At 46.8% G+C, this 19,925-nt stretch overlaps 2 protein-coding genes across 9 annotated transcripts; one reads left to right on the forward strand and one right to left on the reverse strand.

Moving 5' to 3' along the window:
* The first annotated feature begins 12,151 nt into the window (after window positions 1–12,151).
* On the forward strand, window positions 12,152–16,926 carry LOC9267586 (pentatricopeptide repeat-containing protein At2g15980). 7 transcript variants are annotated; one of them, XM_066306498.1, is made up of 5 exons: window positions 12,152–13,667; window positions 14,019–14,255; window positions 14,630–14,897; window positions 16,004–16,102; window positions 16,247–16,926. In XM_066306498.1, the coding sequence occupies exon 1, from the start codon at window positions 12,221–12,223 to the stop codon at window positions 13,598–13,600; it is 1,380 nt and encodes a 459-aa protein (XP_066162595.1). In that variant the 5' UTR covers window positions 12,152–12,220; the 3' UTR covers window positions 13,601–13,667; window positions 14,019–14,255; window positions 14,630–14,897; window positions 16,004–16,102; window positions 16,247–16,926. The 7 variants fall into 7 exon arrangements, with proteins under 7 accessions (XP_066162595.1, XP_066162592.1, XP_015620468.1 ...); XM_066306495.1 differs by lacking the exon at window positions 14,019–14,255 and adding an exon at window positions 14,972–15,448 and having other exon boundaries at window positions 15,548–16,250; XM_015764982.3 differs by lacking the exon at window positions 14,019–14,255 and adding an exon at window positions 15,277–15,448 and having other exon boundaries at window positions 15,548–16,250.
* LOC4352055 (uncharacterized) lies at window positions 14,993–19,709 on the reverse strand. Of its 2 annotated transcripts, XM_026022042.2 has the most exons (3): window positions 19,512–19,709; window positions 17,414–19,408; window positions 14,993–15,261 (listed from the first exon to the last, which is right to left on the reverse strand). In XM_026022042.2, exons 1-3 carry the CDS (start codon window positions 19,573–19,575, stop codon window positions 15,245–15,247), a joined length of 2,076 nt encoding a protein of 691 aa, XP_025877827.1. In that variant the 5' UTR covers window positions 19,576–19,709; the 3' UTR covers window positions 14,993–15,244. The 2 variants fall into 2 exon arrangements, with proteins under 2 accessions (XP_025877827.1, XP_015620457.1); XM_015764971.3 differs by lacking the exon at window positions 14,993–15,261 and having other exon boundaries at window positions 17,078–19,408.
* Window positions 19,710–19,925: the final 216 nt, after the last annotated feature.

Raw genomic sequence — 19,925 nt, forward strand, 5'->3', positions numbered from 1 at the left:
GTGAGGGGACTTCTGGATCTTCAGAAGTCGGAAGGGATGGACGTCTTGTTTTTGTCAGAAACAAAACTTGATACGAGAAGAATGCAGCGTTTTAGGTGGATGCTTGGTCTGACAGGCATGGTGGTAAAGGATTGTGTTGGAAAAGGGGGAGGGGAATTGCAGTGTTATGGAGGAGGGGGATCGATGTGACACTTAGGAGCATGTCGAAGTATCACATTGATGTGGACATAACTGAAGGGGGGAGTGCGAGCTGGAGGTTCACGAGGATCTATGGAGATGCCCAAACTGAACAAAGATACAAAACCTGGGACACAATTCGGAGCTTGGTGGTGAACCCGGTCCAGCCGTGGTTGTTGGCAGGTGATTTTAATGAAATCCTCTTTGAAAGGGAGAAACAGGGGGGAAGCCAAAGAGTCGAGCTTGCATGGACAAATTTAAAGATACCATGGTAGATTGTGGGTTGCAGGACCTTGGTTTCGAAGGGGACATGTTTACATGGCGGAATCACAGCCATACAGAAGAAGGATACATCAGGGAACGTTTGGGCAGGGCTGTGGCGAATCAGGAGTGGCGAATGAGATTCCCAACAACCAGGGTAGTCAATGGGGACCCGAGGCATTCAGATGACAGGCTGGTGATCATCACAACCTGTGGGGGGAGAAAGGAGGACAATCGAAGGGGTGTGGGGGGTTTTCCGGTTTGAAGCGGCCTGGCTATCAGAAGAGAAATGCAAAGAAGTTGTTGGGGAGAATTGGGAGATGGCCTCACACCTCCAGGGGAAAGATGTGATAAATTTGATGAAAGATATTATTGTAGGACTATCTAGTTGGAGTACTAATGTACTGGGTGGTCTAGAGAAGTGAATAAAGAAGCTGAAAAAGGAGTTAAAAACATGTCGACGGGGAAATATATGCAAAGAACGAGTGGTACAGGAGGAGGTGCTTAGATATAAATTGGAGAGGCTAGAAGAGCAAGTTGATCTATACTAGAGGCAGAGAGCGCATATCCAATGGTTGCAAAAAGGGGATCAAAACACCTCCTTTTTTCATGCGGCGTGTTCAGAAAGAAGGAGAAGAAACAAGATTGGGCGTTTGAAGAATGATGAGGGTGTGTGGGTAGAAAATGAAGAGGAGAAGAGGGGGATGATAGCACAGTACTTTAAGACTTTGTTTAGTTCAAATAGGGGGAATAACTCTGATCAACTGCTGGATGTGGTGGAGAGGAAAGTGACAGAGGACATGAATGAGTTACTAACAAGTGCATACATAAGTGAAGAAATAAAAGAGGCCTTAGATTCTATCGGGGATTTAAAGGCCCCAGGCCCGGATGGGATGCCGGCAGTGTTCTATAAGAACTTTTGGGACTTGATGGGGGAGAAAATCACCTCAGAGGTTCAGGAAATCCTAAACGGAGGACAAATACCACAAGAGTGGAACGAGACAACAATTGTCTTAATCCCAAAGGTTAAAACCTTTGAATTAATTAAAGACCTACGGCCCATTAGTGTGTGTAATGTGCTGTATAAGATAGTCTCTAAGGTGCTAGCAAATAGATTGAAGAAGATTCTGCCTGAAGTTATATCGCAGTCACAAAGTGCTTTTTTCCCAGGCCGACTAATTTCTGATAACATCTTAGTGGCATATGAATTGACACATTATATGAGGCAGAAAAGAAATGGGGAGACCGGCTATGCGGCACTGAAATTAGACATGAGCAAGGCTTATGATAGAGTGGAGTGGGGTTTCTTAAAGGATATGATGCTGAAATTGGGTTTTAATCAGGAATGGACACAATTAATCATGAAGTGTATCACATTTGTCACATATAGAATCCGAGTGAATGGGGAGCTAATAGAAGTTATCCAGCCGGAAAGGGGATTGCAGCAGCGGGATCCACTGTCCCCATATCTTTTCCTGCTCTGTGCTGAAGGTTTCTCAGCTCTAATAAGAAAGGCGGAAGAAGAAGGGAGTTTACAGGGAGTACGGGTCTGTCAGGGTGCACCGAGTGTGTCTCATTTGCTTTTCGCCGATGATTCTCTAATCTTATGTCGGGTGGATTGAAGAGATGCACAGCAGCTACAAAGTATACTTCAGGTGTATGAGGAGTGCTTTGGACAGATGATTTATAAAGATAAATCAGCTGTGATGTTTAGTCGTAATACGTCTGCAGCGAAGAAGGGGGATTTTATGAGGGAGCTAAATCTACAGAGGGAGACAATAAATGACAGGTATCTTGGATTGCCTGTCCATGTTGGGATGTCAAAAACTAAGATGTTTGCTTATCTTAAAGAGAAAATCTGGCAAAGGATTCAAGGTTGGAAAGAGAAGATGTTATCTAGAGCAGGAAAGGAAGTTTTGATCAAGGCTATTGTACAAGCAATACCTAGTTTTGCCATGGGGTGTTTTGACCTAACAAAAGAAATTTGTGAGCAGATAAGCAAAATGATAGCAAAGTTCTGGTGGAGTAACCAGGACAGAGAAAATAAGATACATTGGCTAAGTTGGGAGAAACTGACGGCACCAAAATGTTGTGGGGGGCTGGGTTTAAGAGATATTCATGTTTTCAATATGGCCATGCTAGCAAAACAGGGTTGGAGGTTGTTGCAAAACCCTGAATCTTTGTGCGCCCGGGTCTTAAGAGCTAAATATTTCCCGCAGGGGGACATTTCCCAGTCATAAACTACAGCAAATATGTCATACACTTGGAGGAGTATTTGTCGGGGGTTGGGTGTTCTAAAGAATGGGATGATATGGAGAGTTGGGAATGGCTCACACATCAATATTTGGTCTGATCCATGGCTGCCAAGGGGCCAAACAAGGAAGCCAATTATACCGAAGGGGAGTAATATCATCACAAAGGTGGAGGAACTGATTGATCCATATACTGGGAGATGGGATGTTGAGCTGCTGAAGCAAACTTTCTAGGAGGAGGACATTGATATAATTCGATCAATTCCGGTGCATATCAAGATGGATGATGTCTTGGCATGGCATTATGATAACAAAGGTGTTTTTTCTGTGAAATCTGCATATAAAGTGCAGCGGGAATGGGAGAGACAAGGACGATGAAGGGGAGATGCAGGCTCATCAAACGGAGGTAGAGAACCTGATCTTTTCTGGAAGAAGGTATGGAAGATGCAGATTCCAGGAAAAGTGAAGCATTTCTTTTGGAGGTTCTGCCACAATAGTTTGGCTCTGAGAACAAATCTGAACCATTGGGGTTTGGACATAGATACAAGGTGTGTTATGTGCAATCGTATGAATGAAGATGCATGCCATTTGTTTTTCAAATGTAAGTTTGTGAAGCATGTTTTGCGGGAGATTAATATGGAATCTTTGAGAGCTGAGCTTGAAGAACGGGTGTCAGGAAGAGAAGTGATGGAGAGAATCTGGGCCCAATGTACTAGAAATGGAACGATTGCGATTATCCTTCTCTGGCTCTGGTGGGGTGAGCGAAATAGAGTTAGAGAAGGGGAGCAGAGAAGAACAGCAGCTGAATTGGCCTTCATGGCGACAACGCAAACAGAAGAGTTTCTGAAGATACACCAAAAAGAAAAAAAGCAGAAACTGGGAGCCCCTGGCAAATGGAGTAAACCAGATATGGGAGTTATGAAGATAAACTCGGATGGTGCTTTTGATCCAAATAACAGAAAGGGAGGATGGGGATTCATTATCAGAGATCATCTTGGAATGGTAATCAAGGCAGGAGCAGGGAGAACGCACGTTCTTCTAGATGCGTTCCATGCGGAAGTTCTCGCTTGTGCAGCTGGGATCAAAGCAGCAAATGAATGCGGGCTGCAGAGAGTGGAGGCAGAGACAGACTCACTGATGCTGAAAATGGCGATGGAAGACAACAGCTATGCTCTTTCAGCTTTAGGTGGCATAATATGCGAGATGAAGAATTTTGTTAACACAAATTTTAGGTCTTTCTCTGTTAAGTACTGCCCAAGGGGTTGTAATAAAGTGGCGCATGCCTTAGCAGCGCTGGGTTGTAATGATCATCTGCAAAACACTCTGAGTTGGGATGATGTTCCCTCGGAGGTGGCGGAGTTGGTGACCAGTGATATCACTGAGTCTATAAGTTACTGGAAAATGTTTTCCATGTCAAAAAAAATATAATATTTAGGAAGGTACAGTTGGAATGATCTTAAAATGCACATTGTATCTAGGATGCATGTCATCTGCATTATTGCATGTGCGGTACTGCTCATTGATGTGTGGGCCCACAGCCCCTCAGGCCCACATGTCACAGTGGCGGAGCGCTCGATGTGGCGAGGTCTGGCGCTTGCCATACCATGCTCCAGCTGCCGGTACCCCCACACCCTGCGCGCGTTTTTACCGCAACTCCACGAGCACAAGCTGCAGGCATAGCGCGGCTTTGTCGTTGCTGTTGGGCAGATGGGCCACTCAGTGCTTTCGTACGCATTAAGCCCATCGGGCTTTTTTTTTTGTAAATATGTGAGAGTAGCAACCCTAGCCAATGCATTTGAGAAAAAAATCCACAGCCGCTGCATCGATCGAGCGGTTGTCGGCATGCATCGTGCCCGTGACGTTGGCGCGGGGAAGCAGGCATTCGGTGGCAGCCGCGCCCGCGCTGACGAAGGCATGTGCCAGGCGAGCAACGGGCCAACGATAGGCAGCAGCGGGCGGTCGACGGTTGACGGCAACAGGAGGCGCACAGGTGTTGGCTGCCGCTGGGGACGACACCGACACCGCGGCGGCGTGGGCAGACCGTCTGCGACTGGGCATGCCGTGCAGCAAGCAACCAAGCAGGGAGCAAGTGTGCAGAGCAGCACTCATCAGCACTTCAGCAGGGGGCAACTAACTTTGAGGAAAATAGATAGAAAGGGGAAGGGAAAGGTCTTGGCATCACAAAGAGGTGCATAATTTTGAAAATTTCAAAACATTGCAAATTTCAGTACTCAACACTTCATTACTTGAAGTATTCTTCAATGCATACTCTTTTATTTATGCTTGTTTGCAAATGGATAATGTATTGCGATCAATGGTTGTTGCCATGCTTAATATAGTCTCATTGACATAATATTATGTCGTACGATATCGTGTAATTGACAATTTAAGATTGTTTTTTCCTTATTTTTGTTGGGTTTCTAGTTTCTACTCTCGAGCCAGTCCATTTAGCCATACCTAGTTTTTTTTCCGTCCTCCGCCATTGTGTGTCAGTGTGCAGTACTGTAGGGGATCTCAGTTGGTATTTTTAGCATACATTTAAATTTTGGGGTTCGGTTTGCATGTTCTAGATTTGGACATTTTCCACTCCCTGGCCACTATCCAATGTGTGCGGCAGCTTAAACAATACCTATATAAAACTCTCATATGCAAGACAAAAATAAGATCTATTTTGTGCTGCTGAAAGTTCATTTTCTCTTTCTGTTTACATGTCGGCGTAGGGACTGCTAAATAATGTAAATTGCACAAAAAAATGTTAGACATGGAGTGAACAAAATGAAGAGCAATAGGCCAAGAATTGACTATCTGATAGCATTTGACTTTTAACAAGTTCTATGAGGTGGCCGAGAAGATTTAATTCTTCTGTAGGAGCAAGCAATTTCTATAATTGGGAACATTGTCACTTTTTGATGGTGATGACAACTTTGATTTCATGTTTCAGATTTGAGAATGGTAAGTGTTATTTGGAATTATCCTTTTCCCTTGAAGACAATATTTCCCTTTGAAAGGGTCAATTAGGCCTAGAGGGGGGTGAATAGGCTAATTTAAAAACTTAAGTAAGGCAGAAGCAGTAATTTCGAAACTAGGCAGGGAATTTTCGGAACTTCCAAAAATGCAAAGAAAACTCTAGATCTAGAAGTCTACCACAGGGAATCCAAAGCGCAAACAGCAGCTAGACCAATAGCGGCACAAGCAAGTGAAGCTAGAGGAGAGGGATGAAGAGATATACTAAGATGAAGCTTGCAAACTTGTTCCCGGAGTTCAAATCCTTGAGGGGATTCTACTCTCCGTTGAGGAGCTCACTAAGAGCCGGGTCTTAGCTAACCCTTTCCTGAAGAGGTTGTACTAAGCACTCCTCCTTCCACTAAGAGGTATCCCTTCCTTGCGGAGGCGAGATCCGGCCTTCACAAACTTCTCCCGGCCAACCATAAGTAGATCGGTGGCTCGGGAGCGACACCTAGCCGTCTAGAAGTCCTCAACCTCCAAGAGTAAAAGATGATGCAAATAACTCCAGAAAATGATGCAAGTGCTCACAAATCTTCACGAAGACCACAAGAAGCACCCACACAAACTCGAATCCATACTCTCACACACACCAAATCCGAATCAAACACCGGTGGGGAGATGAATCGAGAAAGCAAGGCTCAAATGAACAAGAGAGAGAGCAAGCCAAGGGCACAAATGATTGCAAATGGAACCAGCAGCCCTCACAAGTGAGGGGAGGTGGGTATTTATACCCACAACACAAATCTGCCTGTTGGAGTGCAATAAAAGTGATTTTCAGAACTTCCGAAAATCATTTTTGGAACTTCCGAAAATTCCAGATCTGAGAAGACTCGAAGTCAACGCCCATTTTCGGAACTTCCGAAAATTTCCAGAAGGTTCAAACACGGTTCTGTGTATTTTCGGAACTTCCGAAAATTTCCAGAAGGTTCAAACTCGGTTATGAGAATTTTCGAAACTTTCGAAAATATTTTTGGAACTTCCGAAAATTTCCAGAATACTCCAATAAGAGAAATGCTTCTAAGAAAAATAGATTTTGAGCACATACATCACTCCTTATATGTCTATGCATCATCCCCCTTAATAGTACGGCTTTCCTACGACACAATGCAAGGTAAAAGATACAATATACCATTTGATCATTGCCGCATTGCATCGCTATGTCGCATTCATGGGATATGCATTGTATTACAACACGTCGAGGACATAACAACCTTCACATTTGCTTGAATTAAAATGTTAGTCCTCTCTAATCGCATTGTAATCAATTATCAAAATCATTAGGGGCCTAGATGCACTTTCACCCTTCCATTGATGTTGCCGATGTGGCGTGGAAGGGCCATCGCAAAAGATGGCACAGTGCAGAGCATGGCCACCATAGCCTCAACGAGCGGCATGGCTTGCAGGGACCAACGCATGGCTTAGGGTCCGGTGTTGAGTCGGTGCAGGCGACATGCATGTGCAGCGACGCATGGCCTATGTGGCATTCATGGCCGTGGCGCCGGCGAGGTGTGGGCAAGGGCAGGGTGAGGCGTAACCAAGGACGCAAACATCCCGTCCTTTATGGCCAGCATGTGGTTGCGCCGTGGGCGAGGGTATGACCGCCGCGAGCATGCGGTCGCAGGCATTACTCATTCGGCGATCGCTTGTTAAGGCAGCCGACGCAATGATCATTCTTGAGTAGCAGTTGTTGCTGGCAATACCCCAGTTGGCTTTTGGCGGCGACTCTGAGTTGGGTGGTGATGGTGTTCGTTGGGAACGACTAAAACAAAACAAGAACAGAAGGCGAATTCATTTTTGCGATTAAATTCAACAAGATTCAAAGCGTTTCAAGAGTTCCTCTACCTCAGTCTCTATTAGAACATCATGTCATTAACATATTTCCTCTTGATATAGAGTAGCCTAAGAGGGATTGCACCATCTACATGGTAAATAGAGACACGAGATGTCGGGGTAGGGCACTCTCTCTTTCATCCATCCATTTGCTCAAGTATATAATAGTGAGTCTCCTCCCCTCTATTTATAGGCATAGCCGCATACGCCTTCCATATTTAGTGATGGACCAAGTAATTGGGATGAGCCTTTGTGGGCTATTAGGCCCCGTTTGGCACAGCTCTAGCTCCCAACTCCAACTTACCTAGAGCAGGAGCTGTGCCAAACAGTCCAGATCCTCTGTTTTTGGGAGCAGAGTTGGCAGAGCTGCTCCACAAATTTGTACTACAGGGATGGAGTTGGGTTTTTGCTGCTCCACAGCTCCACTCCACCCCAAAAGACCCACTACCCTTTAATTTTTTCATATATTTACAGGGAAATGCCACTGAACTACCCCTACCCACCTCCTCTCCTCCCATTCTCTCCCCTCCCCTTTCGGCCTCCCGATAACAGCAGCGGCAGCGTCGGCATCGGCGTGGGCGGCAGCGACGGGTGTCGGCAGCGGCGTCGACGGCGGCGACGACAGGCAGAGAGCGAAGCGTGTGACGGTCGATGGGCGGCGCGTGGCGGTGGAGGGCGTCGGCATCGACGACGACACGTGGCCGCCGGGGGTGGTGCGCACGGCCGCCGTCGGGGGATGGCACGCGCGGCCGTCGGGAGGCGCACGGCCGGAGGCGTCGGTGGCGGCGTCCGGCGGAGGGCGAAGCTCAATGACGGCGCGCGGCGGTCGACGGGTGGCGCGTGGCCAGCGCGCGGCCGGTGGAGGGCGTCGGCGACAACGTGTGGCCGGCGGGGGGTGGCGCGCGCTGTCGCCGGCAGGCGGCGCGCCTGCGACTAGGCGGCCGACGGCTGGGACTTTTTTTTTCATTTTTTTTTCCATTTTTTTTCAGATTTAGAGCTGAAAATGTAGCCAAACACTTTTGATGAGTCTCTAACTCTAACTCTAACAGAAGCTAGCTCCTACTGGAGTAGGAGTGTGGAGCTAGGAGTTGAAGTTTGGAGCCCTACCAAACGGGGCCTTAGTTTCTTGATAGTCCTCACGGTTGAATGTCGACCTGGAAGCGGTGGTGGAGCGAGAGTTGACGTCGACAGAGGAGGTTAGGTCACCAGATGATGTGGTTATCGACCGATTGACGATACACGTGCTAGGCTATGTTTAGATCCAAAGTTTGGATCCAAACTTTCAACTTTTTCCATCACATCAACCTGTCATACACACACAACTTTTCAGTCACATCATCTCCAATTTCAACCAAAATCCAAACTTTGAGCTGAACTAAAGACAACCCTAGTGTGATTTCATTACCGCTTTCAGGGGAGAGTTCCAAGATTTGGGATTTCACGGGAAGAGGGGAAATCACCGAGACGAGCTATGGTTGTGACAAAGATAAAGATAATGAAATCAAGCGACTGCTCATATGGGGAGGACATTTTTGACCTCGTTAACTCCATGAAGGCCAAACTTGAGGCTATGGTAAAAATCAAAGAAAATAACGTTGAGTTGTGGTACAAGCTAAAAGAAGATTTATGATATTTTGTGAATTTGACTCCCTACCCATGTTACAAACCGAGATTTTTTTTTCCTAAATTAACGCTATCTATGCGTCAATGCAGCCATAAACTCTTATATTTGGGAAAGATGGAGTAAGTGCATTATTTTGAGACGAAGATAATAGGTGGCATCAAATCAATATCATTTTTATTCACCGAACATGAATTTCCCAGTGATTTGATTCATTTTTCTATGGGCGTGTTTAGTTCGTGAAAAGAAAAGTTTTGGGTGTCACGTCGGACGTTTGACCGGATGTCGGAAGGGGTTTTCGGACATGAATGAAAAAACTAATTTTCTTACTCGCCTGGAAAACCGCGAAACAAATTTATTAAGCCTAATTAATTCATCATTAGCACTTGTGGGTTACTATAGCACTTATGGCTAATCATGGACTAATTAGGCTCACAAGATTCATCTCGCGATTTCCATACAAACTATGCAATTAGATTTTTTTTTATCTATGTCGGTGATATGGGACCGGGAGTATCGTGACCAGAGGCTTGAGGCAGACACAATCGCCCACGTGGCCTGGCACCCTCGGGGACGTCGGGCCCGAGGGTGAGGTGTCCGCCCTCCTCCTGATTTCCCCGAGGGGGGTCGGGTGACTCCTGTCCCGGCCCCGAGGGCCGAGGCGCCCTGACCCCTTGTGGGTTTTTGCGTCACATGTATAGGTTAGGTGAACGCGGCAGGGCTCACCTAACCGCATTTATTGCGGTCTGGTCAAGCGTGTCACGCTGCATGCAGCGCAGTGCAGCGCGTTCCTTTATCCGGTCTGTGACCAGTCACAGAACGGTCAGATCACGGTTTAGGTGGCGACTGGCGGTCTGACGCACGCCTCGCCCCGTCCCGTCAAGACGAGAGCCTCTAGGCACTCGTCTCTAGCCGGAGCTAGCGTGTTGTCTCTTAGAGATGGCACGATAGCCCCGGTCAGATATATGCCAGGCTTCATCCTAACCATTACAGGCAAGATGTACATGAAGAAGGGCGAACATGCAGATTGCTAAACTGACGCATGGAGGACAAGAATGACCGATCTGTGACCGGTCTGACACTGGTCGCGTCAGCAACGGACAGCAACCATACCAATCTCCGTCCATTTATGAAGAGAGGAAAAGTCCAGTTTGGAAAGAGAGGGGTGCATGTGGTATCCCCTTGAGATATAAAAGGAGGACCTTGCCCACTTAGAGAGGGGACTGGATCCTGATCCCAGACGGAGGGAGGGGGACTTTGGAGATTGGAGACTTTGGGACTTTCTTTTGGGGGGGCTGCTTCATACTTTGTAGCTGGCTCATACACAAATCCACCAAAACACAGGAGTAGGGTATTACGCTTCCCTGCGGCCCGAACCTGTATACATCGCCTGTGTCTCTTGCTCGTTCGATAGGTCGCTATCTTTCCACATACAGAGAGAGAGTTTGGGATTTCACCCCGAGCCCCCGGCCGAACCGGCAAAGGGGGGCCTGCGCGGTCTCCCGGTGAGGAGCCTCGCGCTCCGTCAATCTATATTTAATGTGTCGATGTTTGATGTCGCGATTCCGGTATTTGCATAGCATGGGGATCGTTGTTACTAGGATATACGCGAGATTGTAGTAAAAGAGATGGAGACGAGGATTTTTATATAGGTTCGGGCCCCTTATCTGACAGGTAATAGCCCTACATCCTGTTAGCCGAAGCCGGTCGTTGTTATTAGTCACCATAATCACACTAGTATAATATTTGGGGTAGTCTATCTAACCGTTATCGACATGGCGGTCTGAAGTGCTGACTCTTAGTCGACAACAGTGTAGTCTTCCTCCTCGAATCCATGCCCGATGAGATCAGAGACAGCGCTAGATCGCTACAGCCGGCCTCCATAGGTACTGGATAGGGTCCTCCAGGCATATCTCTGATGTCGATATCCGGCGTCTTGTCTTGGCGCATGTTGGTTTGTATGTTGTGGCTTCTGTTGTTCGTCTATGGTGTGTGTCCCCTCTCCTCCTAAGGGGCCTTGTATTTATACCTATAGGTGTCCCCTTGTCCAAGTAGAACTAGGGAAACCGATATGGATACAATCCGAGTAGTCTTTGTCGTTTCCATGTAGAACTCTGGTTGTCTTTCCTTATCCGGAATTCTCTCCATATCCGAAGGTTGTTTCCGTATAAGACATGGTATGTGGTGGGTCCTCCCGAGATTTAGTCAACTACTATTAGGTATGTGGTATCCATAACCCTGACATAATGCTCTATGCATGTGTTCAAAGATTTGATGTGATGTTTTTGGGTAAATTTTTTTGGAACTAAACAAGGCCTATATCAACTAGACACAAAAATTTGGTTTCAATTCTGTTTGGAATTCAAGTGCCCCAATCTGATAGTACTAGTTGGAATCGAGAAAACAGACGATATGCCACTCTCTAAAGTGGGTTCAGATAAAATGCAACACAATACAATGCACCAGATAAAATGCTACTCAATACATTACCTATTGGATGAAATGCCACTTTAGAGATTTTTGTGCCCAAAATGCCCTGGAGAGAGAGGGAGAGGGGAGGGCTAGCCGGGCGGCGCCGGAGGCCTCGCCGGGCAGCGGCCGGCGGCGACGACGGGGAGGGGAGGACGGGGCGGCGGTGGAGGTGACCGGTGGTGACAACGGGGGGAGGGAGGAAGCGACGCGGGGGAAGAAGAGGAGGAGGAGGAGGAGGCAACGTGAAGGGAGGAGGATGGCGCGGCGAGCATCACCGCCTAGGTGGTGACGGGGATGACGGTCTGAGCTCCACTGCAGTCGCCTCTTCTTTCGCCCTATCCTCCTCCCCCCGACGTCCCCGCCGACCATCGCCACCGTCCCGTCCCTCTGGTGAGGCCTATCTTCCTTCCCCGTCGTCGCCACCGGCCGCCTTCGCCGTTCCCCTGGCGAGGCCTATCTCCAGGGTATTATATTGAGTGACATTTTATCCAGTGTATTATATTGGAGAGTGGCATATCGTCCCCGTTTTCTCAGTTGGAACCAAACGGAGCCGATAATTTCGAAAGGAGTCCCGTTCCGTCCCGTCCGAGCCGTCGCCACCATGGGCGGAGATCCCACCGCCGACCCCTCCTCCGCATACTTCATCGACGCCGACCACCCGTACGCCGCCGCCGCCGCCTCCGCGCTCACCTCCCACCGCTCCAGGTCCAAGTGGTCCCACCTCTCCTCCCTCGCCGTGCCCGATCCCCTCCCGGCCTCCGCCGTCGCGGCGGTCCCCCTCCTGCTCCGCCGCCGCCCCCACGTGGCCCTCAGCTTCCACCTCTTCGCCACCCGCCGCCTCCTCCCCTCTGGCTCTCCGCCCCCGCTCCTCCTCTCCGTCTCCGCCGCCCATGTCGCCGCCGCTTCCCGCCTCCGCCGCGCCGCCATCTCCCTCCTCTCCTCCGCCGCCCGCCACTACCCGCATTCTCAAATCTTCGCCGCCCTGGCCGCCACCTACCGCCGGTTCGCCTCCGCGCCCTTCGTCTTTGACCTTCTCCTCCTCGCCTACCTCCGCTCCCGCCGCGACGCCCTCGCCGCGGCCTCCGTCGCCCGCCGCATCCTCGCTGCCGGCGCCCACCCCCTCCCCTCCACCTCCGCCGCCCTCCTCCGCTCCCTCCCCTCCGCCGCCGCGGCCCTCGACATGTACCGCGAAATCTACACGCGCCCGAGTTCAAGGATCAACAGCCAGCTACTGCCGACCGTTCATACCTTCAACTCCCTCCTCCTCGCTTTCTACCGTGAAGGGAAGTGCGATGTTTTCAAGGTTGTGCTCCAGGAAATGGACAGATATTCCTGCGTACACAATGTGTGCACCTACAATATCCGGATGGCCGCGTATTGTGATAGCAAGGAGGTGGAGAAGGCACGAGGGCTGTGGGATGAGATGGTTGAGGGAGGAATCCAACCGGATGTTCCCGCGTACAACACGATGATCAGTGGGTACTGTGGTGTGGGGGAGGTAGGTATGGCAGAGGAGATGTTTAAGGATATGGAGATGGGTGGGATCGACCCAAGCGTTACGACATTTGAATGGTTGGTTAGAGGGCATTGTAGGGTGGGGGATATCGATGCGGCAATGCTTGTGCGTGCAGACATGAGCAGGAGGGGGTTCCAGATGGCGGCAGAGGTTGTAGAGGAGGTGGTGAATGTACTGTGTCAGAAGAAGAGAGTGAAGGAGGCATTAGGTGTTTTGAAGGAAGAGATGAGGAAGGAAGAGTTTGTGCCAAGTCGGGAATGTTACGAGGTATTGATAAGGGAACTTTGTGAGCAAGGGGAGGTGGAGGTGGCAATGAGACTCCAGGCGGAGATGGCTGGTATGGGATTCAAGGTTGGCAGTGAGGTGTACTGTGCCTTTGTCTGTGCCTATGAGAAGGCTGAGGATTATGAGATGGCAGAGAAGTTGAGGAAAGAATTGTCGGTGATAAGCATTCAGGATGGATGATATTTTCCTTATCTTTACACAGTGATGCATGATTTTTCATCTCTGTTCATTGCAATGAAAAAGTCTGGTAAAATTCATGTCGAACTTATCGTAAAGATATTATTCCTCTATTTGTGTTCTCTCTTAGTTCTTTGGTAGTATCAAATAGTAATAGTTTCTTATGATGTTTTTTTCCTTTGTTCAGTTAAACGCTGTTGTTTTTTTTTTTTTTAATTTCAAATGATCATTTTGAATCCCTGGCCTCAGTTTTTGTACTCATCTAGACGATTTACATAGTTACCACCTCCGTTCTCAGATGTTATCCTAGAATGCATGTAGTCAAACATCAAAACCTTAAATGATTAGTTAATATAGTTAGATTTCTTATAGAAAGCACTTCCATATAGTTATATTTTTAATTGCTTTTATAAAAATATAGTTCGAGCTAATGGAGAAAGATTGGAGTGAAGTTTAGTATGCTTTCTAAGATCAGAGGAGGAAAAGAATGAAGGTGTGGGCGGGAAGGAGGAGGCAAGCCTGGGCTGGGCCTACCCCCATCCCTAGAGGAGCCGTATGAGGCGGAAGCTCCACGTACGGTTTTGAAGCCGAGCCAACATTAGTGATGAAACATGTGCATTGGAGACTGGTGATATCCAAAATGACAAGCAAAAAGAATGTAGGTAGTATTTGTTTGCACTGAAGGCTCTGACAGTCTGACTATAAAATGTTTGCCTTTTGAAACCATAGGGGAGATGCCATCTTCTTTTAATTGCAAATGGAACTTTACACAGTTCTGCTACCTTAGGTGTTCTTTTGTATGATCCCATATGCACTTCCTTACCAGTTCTCATAAGTTTATTATTATCACTTGGTATTTATATGATTTAGTGATCAATTCGTTTGTTTTTAAAGTGCAACTGTTTTTTGTTGGTTAGTGCCCAGCTGTTTCAATTCTCAAACGATCTGATCTTTTAAAGGAGTCACTCTGCACATGAAAATTATTTACTCGATTCATGACACATAAGTGATTAGTTAATATCTTGATTGCAGGTTTGCTTCTTCTTATCCATTGCAATAGGCCCATTAAACTGTGATGTCAGATATGTCCTTCCAGCAGCTAGCAGTTTCATATCCGTCACACAGTGACACGATCCGAGATGCAACTGTTTGTTGTAATTATGTGGTTGACTTGAAGTTAGTATTTGTGGGACACCAACCACAATCCATGACGATGATTTTCTGCTCCACTATCAAGAGAGTGATATAGAAGAAGTATGGTCAAAGTGGATGGCAGTTTGCAGTTCATACAGTAGATCAGGTATGAATTATGATGCGAACAAGATTCTCTTTTTTTATTTTAACATCTAAATATTTTCTTACGGATCCTTACAGCAGTATGATTTGTTACTGAAATGCACATTTACTGTTGGGAAATCAAACCTCGCTTTGAGTTTGAAGTATTGTGTCCTTCGCTTTGAAGGTCTAAGATAAGTCGCTAGCTCCGTCGGGATGAGATCAGTTTCAGGTTCTTGAGTTTGTAAAGGCCTAGTCCTGTGGAGTCTTGGTGAGGGGAGAGGCTCCCCTCCCAGTTCCTCCTTTTTTCTCTTCTTAATGAAATGAAACGCAATTCTCTTGCTTATTCAAGAAAAAAGAGTCTTGTGTCCTTCATCGACATACTTGCCCTTCAATGTTTATAGGGTGCAGCGTTAGAAACAGCAGGATGAATTGAAATATTTGTATAACTTCTAAAAAGTGCTCTTAGCTGTGAAAAGCCTGAAGCCAATGAGATTGATAAACCAACATGGATCTCCCAGAACCAAGATTATGAAAATTTGTATATAAATGCTATCCCAGACAAATACCCTTCAGGTATACTTGATTCTGTTCAAGTATTCTGTTGTCTTAGAAACCAATAGTGAATTATCTGATACAAAAATGAGTAAATGACATATACCCTTGTTTTTCCAGGCAACTAGCAAACTCTGCGTCATACTTGATCTTCATATGTGGAGTAAACTTGCTATCCTCATCAACTACTGAACTGCTATTTCATTTGTCTTGGGTCCAATTTCTAGCAATGCTAGTTCGTTAGTCAGTTTCCTGTACATTCATGGACTTGCAGAAAAATAAATAGAGAAAGGTAGAAACGTTTTATGTTCAATACTAAACTAGTTTTATGACTTGTAGACTTTTTCAATGTACATAGTCCAGAAGGGAGTTTAAATAAATTGTTCAGAATACAAGTTACTCCAAGATGTTATCATAATCGAATTAACAGAGAACTTAGTGATTAACAGAGTATAGAAGGTAGCAGCACAGCACTATCGATCGGCATGCAGCAGCAGGAATTTCTGCTCTACCCACCCTCTCTTCTGCTTTTGTTTCTTCTTCCTAGCTGACAGCAGCTAATCAGATTAGCTACAGGTTTGGTTGAAGGTGAAGAACAAGGGGAGCTAGAAATGAGAAGAGGATGCAAGCAACAAGAACATCTCTTGCAAACATTTATCATTTCACTCCATCAAGGTGTGTAACAAGAATCATGAGGCTCTAGATCTCAAATGCGCTCTATGCCATGCCTGTCTGATTTGTTTTATTTTATATTGATAGTTAAACAAATTATGTTCGGATTTTGAATCCCCATTGTGTTAGTGCTAATACCCTGTGTAGATCATATTCTTAGTACTCCAGGTGTTATTTAGCAAGAGGATGCTTGCTGAGTGTATAGGACTTCTCATCATTGAGTCATTCTAAGGTAACAGTTCATACTTTAATCTGTTTGAGCTACCAAATTAAATCTGACCATTCATTTAAAGGGAACATATTATGTGCACACAAGCTTCGTGTGCACACTCCGTACACACCAACGAACAAATTTCACCGAAACATCTAGAAAAAAATGTTCATATACTTTCAATAGTATTACACCTACGTGTAAAATCTTAACCTCAAATTCATTATATTTTAGCAGTAACAATAAAAAACTTATTTTTGACAGTTTTAAGACTATAAGTCTGTCAGAATTTTATCTTTTTTGTTGCTCTTTATGTAGGATGAATTTGAAGATCAGACTTTACACGTAGATGTGATACTATTAAAAGTACATATTCATATTTTCCAAGAATTTTTAGTGATATTTTTTAGTTGGTGTGCATGGTGTGTATACGTGAAGGCTTGTGTGTGTAGGATACATTCCCTTATTTAAATGGTATCTTATATTTTTAGCCCTTGATCTGTTTAGTGATTGTGCTTCCTTATTTTGTTTGTGGTCTAATGTGACGATATTATGTACCATGAAGTATCATGTACTATAGAAAAGCTCAAGGAATACATAATGCAGAATTCAACTACTCTCTGGACACTATCTTTTTTATAACGAATTTCATTAGCATATAACCATGTGCATTTAGATTCTACTGTGCTGGCTTGGCTGCTTGAGTTATGAATTGCTTTACCTTAGACGTTTGAAAGTGATTAATCAGCGGACAACAAAGAATCATATGGACGGCTAGGTGGTGAGCCGGTGGCCCCACATATGGGCCAATTTTCAATAATAGATAATACTATTGTCTTCTACAGATAAAGAGATGGTTAAATGGTAAAGAAATTGATCAAAAGTACAATTAAAACACAGAAAAGTATAGAAGTTAACCTAGCATGTAGGTTAGTTGAATTGGAAAATATAAAAAATAACAAACATGATCGATGTAAATATTCACATATGTTGTCACTGCAGATGAAACGAGTGATAGAATTAATGATGCTTTTCCTGTGCATCATAGATTTGAAGTTGGTAAAGGTGCTCTGCTGTAAGCCATACGATGGTTGTAAACTCACCATCGTTGTTGAGCCTCTTGGCATGGGACTCCCTGCTGCATCGGTTGGACGCATATATAAGAAAATCTACCCAGATCCCATAGACCAGCTTCATCGTGTCATCTCTTTCAAGCAGTCGTTTTGCTAGCTGGGTGGCGAAAAATAAACGGTTAGATATCAGATCTTGTGTGACCTCCTTGTCATGTAGCATGTTGGCAAGTTTCTGACTTGGATGGAGCCCAGAAACATATGCGGGTACACCAGCTTCCTCCCACTCTTTGGCCAGACTTTCTTTGGTCCATTGGTACATCTTGTTTTGAGCAAGGCCAGGTAGCATGTCTGGTTGTTTGACAAGGAGGAACATCATGTAGTTTGATAATGCTTTGACAGCTTCCTTCACAGCATCTTGATCGTCGGCCTTGCGCTGAGCAATAAAGATGTCAGTGGCGATGTGCCAGACGATAATACCCTCGTGGAGCTCAGCACCAAGCCTCTTCTCGAGGTATTCCTTGTACTCGTCATCAACTTGTTTATCCTCCAACCAACGCTTTATTGCCACCTTTCCCCATTGCTCCCTAAAAATTCCTAGTGTATTCACGGTCCTGTCCTTGATCATGAATTTTATATACTCAATTACCATGTCCTTGAGTCCCTTTGGAATGTCAGCTGTCACCACGTTGTAGCTCAATTCTTCTGCCAGTCTTCCGAAGCCCAACATCTCTGCCAATCTGCTGAAGCCTAGCTTCTTGGACAGTCTGCTGAAGACTAGCCTCACTACCAGTTTGCCAAGTAGAGGAGGCCTGGCAGTGCAGGCATCCAACATGTTGTATTGCCCCAGGGTACCTGACCACCTCCTTGACAAGCTCAAGTAACTCCAAATCCCTGTGCTACAGGCAAGCCGGCGAAAGGAGAGGACCATATTGCGAAGGCAGTGCCACTTCTTAGAGCACAAGGCTGCATGTCGAAGGCTGGTCCACCGCGTTGCACATAGGAAGGAGAACGTCCAGGTGGACCAGAGCGCGCTCAAAAGTGATGCCATCTCCATGAGCAAGGAAGAACTCAGTAAAACATAGGTGATGGTAATGTCAGCTCTGCTACTTTGCCCCTCCTTACCATATAATTGGAACAGCAGGAAGGAGGCAGCCACGGTGAGCGATGAGACGATGCGGATGCAGTAGCCGGTCCAGGTGTGGATGACGGCTGCCTTGGTGTAGAGAATGTCATACATGAGGGAGAGCTCCATCTCCATCAGCGTCCACAAATCCACCCTGTTCTCCCTAAGGTACGCAAGTATTCTGAGAAAGTATCTATCTGGATCATACATTGAAGAGTCAACCATGGCAGACTTGCAGACGAGGAACACGGCGTGGGCACGCCGCATGAGGAATTCCTCCTCGTCGACTTCCTTCCCCTTGAATCCCCCCCGAGGTAGTTCGTCTTCCTCAAGGTAAACCCGGTACAATTGCCGCGGTTCCTCCTCACCGTCTTCTCGTTCCACCGACGACAGGATGACCTTAAAGTTGGCGATCCAGAGAGCCCAAGTCTTCTCAAACATCTTGAACACGGCCACGGTGGTGACCATGATGGCACCCGGCAACAGCAAGGTCCTGCTGCTACCGACATGCTTGACGAGGACAAACACAGCACCTAGGCCCTGCACAAAGAGAGTCAGGGCATGGCGCCCTGCGATCTTGCTGTCCTCGAGCGAGTAGGCAGTGATGTTGTCCGGACCAGCGAGATGCAGCAGCAAGAAGGGAGCCCAGAAGGGGACGAGCCGGTGGCTGCGCTGCGCGGCGCTGAGGGAGAGCCTGCCGAGGGCGTACGTCGCGGTGATGTTGGCGAACTTGTACGCCAGCCAGAGGACAGCCCTCCGTTTGTTTCTGCCTTGGCGCCGCCGGATGCCGGAGAAGAAGAGCGGGAAGAACTGCTGGATGAGGCTGAGGACTACAAGGATCTGGGTTGCCCATTCGCTCCAAAAGCCCAGCAGCAGCCGGGCGATTTCTCTCGGCTGCATCACTGACCAATGCAATGCAGATCATCATTTCACATTTCACACTTGAATATAATTGCCGGCATGCATGATGCAGATCCAAACAGGTACAGAACGAACAATACATACCATGGCTAGCGGCCTGTAGTTGATTACTAGGACCAAAATGCATGTATGGCAGGAAGCGGGACATAGTTGAAGGGCCAACTGCTTGAGCTCCGGGTGCTGAGCTAGCTAGGACGATATGATGCTAGATGTATACTCCCTCCGTCCCACAATAAATCGAATTCTGGAGGGAGGGGTTTGTCCCACAAAAAACCGATTCTAGCACAAAAAAACGAGAAATGTTAACTCCATCCAATCGTTTGTGGGCCATACTAGTGAATACGGAGTGTAGTAGTAGTGGATACGGAGGGCAACGATCTCTCGCGTTCACACGTGCCAACCTCATCTCTTCCCAAGCCTCTCGCATCTCTCTCGTTCTCTCATGGCGGCGTCTAGATGCGGAACCTCACCGATCCTCCTACCCCTTCCACCCCTCTC

Source organism: Oryza sativa, chromosome 12 (assembly GCF_034140825.1).
Source record: "Oryza sativa Japonica Group chromosome 12, ASM3414082v1".
NCBI lineage: Eukaryota > Viridiplantae > Streptophyta > Magnoliopsida > Poales > Poaceae > Oryza > Oryza sativa.